Raw genomic sequence first — 11485 nt, forward strand, 5'->3', positions numbered from 1 at the left:
TAATGACATTGAAAGGATGAACCATTGCAACTGCGGTAAGTGATTGAAAGGTGTTTCCAGCTTTCCAGATCTTTCAATTCTGAGTCCTAACTGAGGAATGAACCTGATAGTTAGAACAATTTTCGTATTTTAAGGCCTCTCACACATTCAAAGTATGTATCTCGTCGGCGTCACCTGACAATCCAAGCAAACAAAAAACTGAGGGCAAGCGCATCTCATTCAATGGAAATTTGCATATGATTAAAAAATTTAAGAACTTAGAAATTATTAAAACTTGATTGACTAATTTTTTCCTAGTCTTTCTCTAAAATTTAGTCTGAAAATTAAACATGAACTTTCTTAAAAAAGAGTATTTTAGCAAAAGTTTTTTATTTTTCTTCCTAGAGAACTCAGCAATAGGTTCATATTATTAAGAGTTCTCATATACGGTCTATGTCACAGAATAGGACCGCTTTTGGCTATCTGTTCCAAGCTAATTTGTAAAGAATTACGTCATGGTCATGGCATTTTGGGCAAAGCTCTTTGAAAAATCAGTAACACTGTGAAGCTTTATATCAACTACAAATATATCTGTTCAATTTACTTTTGACCGTCAGCAGACATAAGTTTGACTATGTCTTTAACAAAACTGGCGGGCAGTCTGCTGACAACCAAAAGTAAGTGAAACGGTGTGAACTTTGCCTATTCCTCAACTCAGTTCAAAGATATCAGCAAAATCAACACGTAACTGATGAATAGTTATGACTTATGTTATGTTATTCTAAAATAGAAATCTAATATTTACGCTCAGATTTCCACTTTCTCGGTAACATAAATTCTCGGAACGTTTTCTTTTTTAAAAAGCTTAACTCTTGGCGCGTTCACATCTGAATCATTTTATTATGTAAATACATGAAAGGCGAAATTTATTTAAATAAACAAATGAAAAATTATGTTCGAAGTCTGGTAGAAGGGGTGAGACTTTCCAGGGGGAAAGCTTCCTTTGCGAATGTAAAAATAAGGAAGAAAAGTTAAACAGTGAGATAATTGCACACAGCTGCTCACTTTGCAGAGAGCATCAGGTTCAGGACTCATTAAAACTGAAAACAGTACGGGCTCATTGTGTAAAGTAGGCGTGTAATTATTTGAAATTACATAAACTGTCTGAATCTGTTGCGAAATCCTATGTATAGGTACCTAGATACGTATGATTTAGTCCACACCAGGAATGTAGCATATAACTTGGTAGGTACCTATACCTGTTACAGAAATATGTATAATGTAGGTGCATACCTACCATGTCTACATAATAATTTGTACCTACATACTCGTGTTCCGTTTAAATAGGTAGTTAGTTCTAAATGCAACAAATTTTTGTGAAGAATTTTGCATAGGGATACCTTTATTTTCTCAACAATGATTCAACATTTAAAAAATACTCACAACATATTAATTATCTCTTTTATTTCAATGGATTTGTATTATTACTTTTTATGGTATGCAATTGGCTGATTTATTTTTTCCCTGAGAAAAATTTCGGGGATTTTTGAAGTATACTAGAGTGCTATTTGGACCAAACCATAGCCCCATCACCCCATGTCACTACACAGAAGTACCTAGGTAATGTGGGTGTATATCATTCTGTTTCATAATATTTTATATCAAGATTATGGTTGACTGATCTCTCCTATGATCAATCCAATGCTTGCATTTTTATATTCCAACATTTATTAGTTTTGAAATTATTTGAAAAACGCAATGTCCGAAGCCCGTATGTACATAGGATACGCTCCCCAGTTCATTTGAAATGGACTTTTCACTGTTCATTACACAATCATATCATATTGCAACCTATCCAACTTGATCAAAGCCGGGGAAGTAGGTATTTCGGGGATTTTTGAAGTATACTAGAGTGCTATTTGGACCAAACCATAGCCCCATCACCCCATGTCACTACACAGAAGTACCTAGGTAATGTGGGTGTATATCATTCTGTTTCATAATATTTTATATCAAGATTATGGTTGACTGATCTCTCCTATGATCAATCCAATGCTTGCATTTTTATATTCCAACATTTATTAGTTTTGAAATTATTTGAAAAACGCAATGTCCGAAGCCCGTATGTACATAGGATACGCTCCCCAGTTCATTTGAAATGGACTTTTCACTGTTCATTACACAATCATATCATATTGCAACCTATCCAACTTGATCAAAGCCGGGGAAGTAGGTATTAAATTTAAATGGGAGATATGAGCTCATCAATGTTAAAACAAATGCAACGAGAGAATTAGAATAAATTCTGCCCAAGATGTACCGTTGAAAAATAAATACAAACATGTTCCCCTCGTTTTGCTGTAGGAGCTTCGCTGATTGTTTGGTTTGCTCTTACAAAAAGAAAAACATTGAATATATCTTGGTGACAGAACACAAATATTCATTATCTTCATTTGTAACCTTATCCGTCTTAAAAGAGCTCAGAGCTATTTTAAGACGAATAAGGTTATTCCATGATTTCCATGTCTAGCAAATTAATATATTTGAGCACTTTCAGGCTGTAGAAATCCTTTCTCCCAAAACGAGAGTAAGCAATGTTAAAATCCAAACGCTCTTTACGGGGCATATTGCATACTTCAATACACTTGTACATTCAATTGAAAATGAGGCTAACAGAAAAGTGACCGATGCAGGACAAAATGTGGAAAGAGATTTAGTTACACAATAAAAACTTCATACTGAAGGGATATTAGCGAAAGCTTTTCAAAAGCTCTAGCTTTGAAATTGAACCACTTGTGTGAACCTATGAACTAGATCGCTATCATTAGTCAATAATATGAGACTTTCAGTAGTGTATAGATTCTGTTGGATGAAGGGGAAAATTTTATTCAGTAGTGGTTGAAGCATGTCTTTGAAATGTTTGAAACACGACACAACGTCCAAGCAAATAGGACAAGATTATATTTTTTCTACTTCCTAAGGTATACGGAACTGAAAAGCTGCTCCTGATGCTTTCACTGGACTCTCATTTTTCCATCATTAGGCATCAATAGGTAATAATTGTAAACTGATGAAGATTCCAAAAGACGAGGAATCAAACTGTCTGTTTATATTTATATCAATAGCATTAAGAAATTCAAGAAGAGATACTTTAAATCCACAAGAACCGTCCAATCCGTCCATGTCTTGCCCGATGTATATCTTCACAGAGTTACCTACAAAGGATTTTCTGACAAACTCCGTGTGTTGCTCAAGAAGAAAAGTTTTTAATTATAAATTCATTAGGAGTTTCACTATCCCAATTAAATCTCTCCCAGTAAGAACTTCCTTACGGTGTTTATATTGTAAATTTATAGCACAAGCTGTTTTAAGTTTTCAAGTAAACAAAGCCAGTGTTTCACAGCATGCTTTTGCCACTTCCACTCCTCAAATCCTCTTTGTAACCCTTCTTTACGAGAAGGGGAGGGTGAGAATTCCTTCCTTACATCAATTTTCTTGCTATGTATAAATGTTTTAATGACGCGACGCGACATAACGTGTGTTTACTTAAAGGCATGATCATCTCATGTAAGTATTACAGTAAGGAAGGGGTATTTTCCTGATGTTTGAAGATATTTATAATAGTTTAGACAATCGAGGAATTGATTTTCTGATAATCTAGAACGGGTGATAAAATTTGACATGGAAAAATCTGTTCATTTCCTTCTCCTTCTTTTTCTATAGAATATAAATGGATTAGACAGCTATGTATGGTGACTTAAACAAACATCAAAACTAAATACGTGATTGGAATTTCATTCTATCAATCCGTCGTGTATATCTGGGAGTGAGAAAAAATTAAAATGCAGCGCTGAATGAGAGTAAACACAATGTAATTATTGAGAGACATGATTTTTTTTCCTATATTTTGCTCTCAATATTGTTACTTCACCTTCTACTCTGGCAAGACTTTGTTTGGGAATTGGAGAAATTTTCCATGGCTGAATTGGAATTGAACTCTCCGGGCTGAGAGGACACTTACACGTGCTCTGTATTCTGCCGTCTTCCCTCCTTGCGTTCTATAAGAGACATGCTACGAACTTCATTGAACACACTAATAACTCATTTGACTTTATGATTAGTTTTGTGTACGTAAACATTCTAAATTATTGGGTGGAATGCACATTAGAGAGTAGTCTTGTGTCTTAACTTCAGCTAATGACAAAGTACCTTTACCTTGAGGCCTTGGGGTTATGAGACTTATGAGTTTGTTAGAATTATGAAGAAACTATTATGTATCCATTACAAGAGTAGGTAATTTTGATTGAGATATCCAAAGCACGTGTAACACTCTTTTTGTAATATTTTCTTACAAAAGAATTGTTCGGGGGAAGGGTTTTACTCATAAGATTTGTGGAAGTATTTTGTGTAGTCTTCCAAATTTACCTACAGTTTGCCATCTGTGTCCCACATTTATCCATGTAAGTTCTTCGAGAATTCCCCTTAACATGATCAATTTTCTTTTATATTTTACAGCAATTTTCACCTTCCCACCTGTCTTTCCGATCTTTCTTGCCAAATTACAACTGGGGCTATCAACCACCGAGAAATATTGTTTTGTTCAAACGACGACAAACATGGCCTACTCCAGTTTTTAGGAAATTCAGAAGGTCTTGGTAGATAAGGTGATAAGGCAGGCATAATGCCACAATAAATGTTGTCTGGGGACTTGGGTGTGTTTTCCACACATTAGGTACATAAGTGGAAGAGGAAATGGTATTATTAGGCAGTATCTCCTATGGAAATTCATATCTCGTCTCCACATAGCATCCTATTATTTGTACTTTACAATGCCTGTAAAAACCTTCTGTTATCATGATGCTAAGCCATAGCCTAATGACCTAGAGATGATTTCGCATTGTTTTTGTCAGTGGTAATGACATTGAAATAGCCATAGCCTAATGACCTAGAGATGATTTCGCATTGTTTTTGTCAGTGGTAATGACATTGAAATGACAATAGATGACATAGACCATTCATTGCTTCTTTGAACTTGCTATGCTGGAATACCTGGGTGCATAGGCGCATTCAATATCACTTCTCGATAGTAGGTACCTATGATACCTACATAACTACATAGATAATGACTAACATTGGTATAAATAATGGGCAGTAAAATAGATATTGTTTATTTTTATATCCCATAATTATGTATGTTGACAGTCCAACACCTAGGTACCTACCTTTTCATAGTTTGTTTAATTATGTAGGTAGATACTATGTTGCTACCAAGATAGATACCTACCCTACCTACCAAAGAATTGTTTCCAATGTCAACAGAATTCGCTCCAATGTGCAATGAACAGAGGAATAAATTCCTACATAATTAATAGAATTATAATAATAATTGTTAATAGGACATGGCAGCTAGTCTGACCTGATACCTTGGTCAATATGAATTGTTCTGGTACTGTTTCCCCTCGTGACAAGTTATTAGCATAATATCTTTCAATTCTGAGTCCTAACTGAGGAATGAACATGATAGTTAGAACGATTTTCGTACTTTAAGGCCTCTCACACATTCAAAGTATCTCGTCGACGTCACCTGACAATCCAAACCTATGCAAATCTCACACTGGAGGTGAACTACATAGTTGTGCAACTGAGAGGTCTGTATGATCATAGGTTTGGATTTTCAGGATACTCCACACTATTAACCGTCGCGAAACAATGTTCCCAATGTGCGACAGGCCTTAAACAATGCTCCGAAGGCCTTACATGATTCAGATGTCCCATTAGACCTTTCCTCACCAGTTGACATTCAGTAAAATGATCTTAATTGGCTTTCAGCTTGCGGACAAGTGGAACGCAACCAGAGGATTGTCGGCGGAAATGTCACCAAACTTCACGAGTTTCCTTGGATTGCCGCTCTCACCAAGAAGGGAAAGTTCTACTGTGGTGCCACTCTGATTGCCAAGAGACATGTCCTGACTGCGGCTCATTGTATTGAAGGGTACGTCATGTCATTGCAGGGAAAATTGTCATGATGATTTCTTATCGTCTGTTTCACCAACATTTTTTTAGCCTCTAGAAGGCCTATTAAGCTAACAGTCTGTTGTTAAGTTCCATTTGATTTGTGTAGACTTAACACAACAGGGCTCTTAAGCTAATAGGCTGTTAGGGGCTAAAAAGAAAGTTGGTTAAACCTATCCTTAGAGGACAAAATCGAACTGCAGAAATTACCTACGGCCAGGAGAAATGAAAACCGTTATTACTGATGATTTGATAATGATATCCCTTTTTGATCCATTGATTCACTTGTGGCTTTTTCAGCGTCAATCCAAAAGAAATCAAGGTAACTCTGGGCGAGCACGACCGGCTTTCGAAAAACGAAAGTGTTCCAGTCATCATTCGTAAGGTCAAGAGAGCCATCAGACACCCGGACTTTTCCCTCAGCAACTTTAACAACGATATTGCCCTGCTAGAAATGGAATCAGGAGTTGACTTTGAAGCGCCACAGATTCATCCTGCCTGCTTGCCTGGAAATAGTAAGTAGGCCTTTTTCAAGTTGGGAAAAAGTTGTATTGTTGTGGGGATGTTAAACAAGATTCTGTTAAGTGGTGTAATTCTATAAAAAGGCATTTTACTCGTGTCCTTCGTAATAAAATAAAGAAAACATCCGACCTTCCTCTCGTCTATAATTTTATTGTTTACCTACTTGAGGTAGGCTGAAAAAACTGACCCTTAAAAGGGACCCTTAAAATACAATGCTTGTGGTGTTTACACAAAGAGTACATGGTTTTTCTTTCACCCTCATATAATTGCCCTGCTAGAAATGGAATCAGGAGTTGACTTTGAAGCGCCACAGATTCATCCTGCCTGCTTGCCTGGAAATAGTAAGTAGGCCTCTTTCAAGTTGGGGAAAAAGTTGTATTGTTGTGGGGATGTTAAACAAGATTCCGTTAAGTGGTGTAATTCTGTAAAAAGGCATTTTACTCGTGTCCTTCGTAATAAAATAAAGAAAACATCCGACTTTCCTCTCGTCTATAATTTTATTGTTTACCTACTTGAGGTAGGCTGAAAAAATGACCCTTAAAAGGGACCCTTAAAATACTTTCCCCTCATATGCGTACATAGCCTCATTCAATTACTGAAATTGTATGTTATCCTTTGTCTAAATTTGGGAAAAGTTTGTTTTAGAAAAGGTAAGAGATAACACTAAAGTTAGGCCCCGTTTCAGATTGCTCCCATTTCTAATTCAGTTCGTTTTATTCTTGCCCATCTCCTGACCTCTTTGATGTTCATGGCGCTATCAAGATGTTTCATTACATCTAAAAGTTCCGCTATGTTTCTTTTCAATTAAAAACAATGATTATTATCTAACAATCAAACGCTCACACAAAGTCCATTTAGATTGCACTCGGTTCTCTGAACAACAATAAACCGAGATGTGGCGAATATAATTACAGAGGACAGGGGCTAGTTGTCAGCCATTTGAACGTGTTGCTTTTTACCACAAGGAAATTTAGTTTAGCAGTACTTTTCACCGTTTTAGCAATTCAATTCTGTATTGGCTCCCTGGTGTAGTTCTTGTTACTTCTGGATATGTTTGGAAATCATTCTCGAACAGCATGCTCAGAAGTTGACACTCTTGTTGATATAGGAAATTCGTACTTAGTACCTATACAGAAGTGATAATTAATGGTTTAGGTTAATCTTCAAGTTGAATGACAACTAGCCCTAGTTTCCTCTCCTGTCTCGAGTTTTAAGTGCTACTCATATTGTAGTTTTCCTTGATAACGCCTTTTAATCGGAACATGCATATGTGAGGAGAAAAAGCATACCAATAGCAAGAGACTACTAAAAGAGTTCCTTTGGTAGGTAGGTAGGTACTACTAAGATTTGCGAATCTTATGATGTTGATTATTTTATAAGTTGATTTCACAACACAAAACAAATGAGGAGATTAAACTGAGATGTGGCGAATATAATTACAGAGGACAGGGGCTAGTTGTCAGCCATTTGAACGTGTTGCTTTTTACCACAAGGAAATTTGGTCTAGCAGTACTTTTCTCCGTTTTAGCAATTCAATTCTGTATTGGCTCCCTGGTGTAGTTCTTGTTACTTCTGGATATGCTTGGAAACCATTCTCGAACAGCATGCTCAGAAGTTGACACTCTTGTTGATATAGGAAATTCGTACTTAGTACCTATAGCTATACAGAAGTGATAATTAATGGAGGACACAAATAGCTTTTACTTTTCTGTGAAGAGTAAAAGCTATTTGTGTTCTTCATTTCAAGAGGAATCTTCACAAAGTCACGTCAGAATCTATCAATATGATAATTAATGGTTTAGGTTAATCTTCAAGTTCAATGACAACTAGCCCTAGTTTCCTCTCCTGTCTCGAGTTTTAAGTGCTACTCATATTGTAGTTTTCCTTACTCATAATACGTTAGCAAATTACAAAATGCAATACCTGGCTACTCCTCACCGTTCCGTAACGCTACTCAAACGTATTTCAGAACCCCTTTCTCTCAAAGTCAAGTCGACAATAGGCTTTAATGTATTCATAAGCCGCGCTTACCGTGCATTAGTATGCCTAGGCGTTATGGATGCGTGTATTATTTCATAACAAACATGTCGACATAGTTATGTTATTTCAAATCCAAGTACATAGATATGATACTTCGCATGAAAATAATTCAAGTACTTACTTACTTTCCGTGCGAGAATAATTCAAGTTAAGATGGGACAACTGCTCTGAAATCCTTTGATTTCAAGAGACTTCTCCAGAATCTCCAGGGAGGTTGAATTCGTATGGATGGATGGAAACTATAATACGAGGAAAGCCGTATTTTTTTCTTTCGCAATTTTCCCTCTTCTGAAGCTCGTTTTCCCTCTTTTGGAGTGATAGCCTGTACTAAACCGTAAAAAAAGGGGAGCGAGCTTCAGGAGACGGGAAATTCCGAAAGGAAAATACAACTAAAGCACCTAATGACTACTTATTGGAAATTTGGAATCTGAACAAAAAATTCAAAATCGGAAAATGTTTAGGGGAAGTCCGAGCAAAGTGATCCGTCCGTAGGGGAAGTCTGGGCAAAGTGTTCCATCCGGGCACAATAACCGTTTTTTTTTTTTACTACCCAGGGGTATACACAAGGGTTGCAAACTATCTGAACTGGATCCATGCCCAACTGGGAGACGACTGTACCTGTAACCTGTGATTTGAATTGAGCCAATGTGTTATCCGGATTGGGACAACCTGTGATTCTATTGGGCCAATCTATGATCTTACTGAGACGAGCTGAGATCATACTGGGGGATTACTGGGCCAATTTGTGATCTTTATGTGAGGCCAAAATGTGGTTTGAATGGGGCCATCTTTCGGTGTTATTCAGCCAATGTGTGGCCCTTTTGGACGCATTTGTGTTTCTGTGAGGCCGCTCAAAATGTTCCTCATTAGTTGACAGGGGGAGGTGCTTTCTCCACGTTCTGTCGATGTGATTTCCTAGTCATTGAAAAGTAAGGTCTCGACGAGCGAAAACCGACGGCAAACTCCCTACGCAAAGTGGAAGTGCCCATCCTGTCCGAAGAGGAATGCAAGAGCGCGGGCTACAGTGCCAGTCGGATCACTAACAATATGTTGTGTGCCGGGTATGCTGAGGGCAAGAGAGACTCCTGTCAGGGAGACAGCGGTGGTCCTCTGCAGATAGCCGTTGCGAGGCCGGGCAAGATGGAAGCCACGTTATCGTCAGTGGACTGTGAATTATCGGAGTCAGAATACAGCAACCATTGACCATTATTGATCATTATGATGAGGCTTCCGACCAAAGAATTCCATTCAGAATATCAGGTCAAAGCATGGAAAGGAAATTTATTGTTCGGTTTGATCCTAACGAAAATTGTAGCATGTGTAAAAGGCTGAAGATTGATTTGACAGCCAGAGTGGTGTTCGTTGGTTGTATTGTCATGGGAAGACGTAGGAAATTTACATTGTGTACCACCCTTAAAATAATCTGGTTTGCCAGTTTGCCACCTTTGAAGTTTTAGCGAAGTTTTATTGATCTGTTACCAATTAAAATAATTTATTGATTTTTAAGATGGAAGTCATTGGTGAGTAGTTGAACACGAATTACTGAATTATCTGAGCACACGACAGTACTCCAGGCCTTACAGCCCTGTGTACCTGTGTATCTTTACACGAACCGATTCGGCAGGTTTTTCTCACCTTCATAGATCGGCTTCCTCTAAAAGTGAATTGAAATTCAGGGCATGAGTACTTATACACATTTATGTGGGCTGATCTGTGGAGGTGAGAGAAACATGCTGATTTGGTTTGTGACTTTGAGTAAAGAGAAACCCAGTCTCGTGACGGCAATTGCCTTCACAACATCGGAACAATTTATGCTTTCCATAGGCTTTACGTCTGGAGTTATAAAGAAAAGGAAATGGAAATTTGAAGGAAAAAGAAAAGAAAATGAGGAGTGTTCAAGCTAGTAGGTAATTATGAATAGGGATTGATAGAACTATAATGTATTACCTATATACATAGGTACATAATACCTATTAGTGTTCATGTGTGTACATAAATTTATGTTAAAACTGGCCCGTGGCTCCCGAACAATGGACGATAATATAACGACTTTTAGTCGGAACATGCATATGTGAGGAGAAAAAGCATACCAATAGCAAGAGACTACTAAAAGAGTTCCTTTGGTAGGTACTACTAAGATTTGCGAATTGCGAATCTTGTGATGTTGATTATTTTATAAGTTGATTTCACAACACAAAACAAATGAGGAGATAGACTAAATTTTTTAATCAATAATATTGACATTATTTTGAAATTGAGACTAAATTTTTTAATCAATAATTTTGACATTATTTTAGTCAAAATTGACCAATCAAATGCCTTGAGACTATGCTTAGCACGAACTTAAGAGCCAGCATTTTGTTCATAAATATGGGTGTAAATTTTTTAATCAATAATTTTGACATTATTTGGAAATTCTGTTTCCAGGAATTGTATCATGGGGTCGGGGCTGTGCCCGTCCTAACTACCCAGGGGTATACACAAGGGTTGCAAACTATCTGAACTGGATCCATGCCCAACTGGGAGACGACTGTACCTGTAACCTGTGATTCTATTGGGCCAATCTATGATCTTACTGAGACGAGCTGAGATCATAGTGGGATTACTGGGCCAATTTGTGATCTTTATGTGAGGCCAAAATGTGGTTCGAATGGGGCCATCTTTCGGTGTTATTCAGCCAATGTGTGGCCCTTTTGGACGCATTTGTGTTTCTGTGAGGCCGCTCAAAATGTTCCTTACTCGTTGACAGGGGAAGGTGCTTTCTCCACGTTCTGTCGATGTCATTTCCTAGTCATTGTAAAGTAACAGAGACCATCCACGTTATCGTCAGTGGACTGTGAATTATCGGAGTCAGAATACAGCAACCATTGACCATTATTGATCATTATGATGAGGCTTCCGACAAAAGAATTCCATTCAGAATATCAGGCCA

General features: G+C 37.4%; 1 protein-coding gene across 1 annotated transcript; it reads left to right on the forward strand.

Annotated features, from left to right (window-relative positions):
• The first annotated feature begins 16 nt into the window (after positions 1–16).
• Positions 17–11485, forward strand: LOC103509904 (trypsin-like). Its single transcript, XM_026824098.1, has 7 exons — positions 17–35; positions 5809–5971; positions 6292–6506; positions 6792–6854; positions 9488–9693; positions 10061–10073; positions 10981–11485. Exons 1-7 carry the CDS (start codon positions 17–19, stop codon positions 11100–11102), a joined length of 801 nt encoding a protein of 266 aa, XP_026679899.1. The 3' UTR covers positions 11103–11485.

Source organism: Diaphorina citri, unplaced genomic scaffold (genome assembly GCF_000475195.1).
Source record: "Diaphorina citri unplaced genomic scaffold, Diaci psyllid genome assembly version 1.1 scaffold542, whole genome shotgun sequence".
NCBI classification, from domain to species: Eukaryota; Metazoa; Arthropoda; class Insecta; order Hemiptera; family Psyllidae; genus Diaphorina; species Diaphorina citri.

What these genes read in the sequence shown, in the direction of transcription:
- LOC103509904 (XM_026824098.1), top strand. An exon ending in GCGGCTCATTGTATTGAAGG is followed by an intron (nt 5,972 to 6,291) that starts GTACGTCATGTC and finishes TGGCTTTTTCAG; the next exon opens with CGTCAATCCAAAAGAAATCA. An exon ending in TGCCTGCTTGCCTGGAAATA is followed by an intron (nt 6,855 to 9,487) that starts GTAAGTAGGCCT and finishes TTGAAAAGTAAG; the next exon opens with GTCTCGACGAGCGAAAACCG.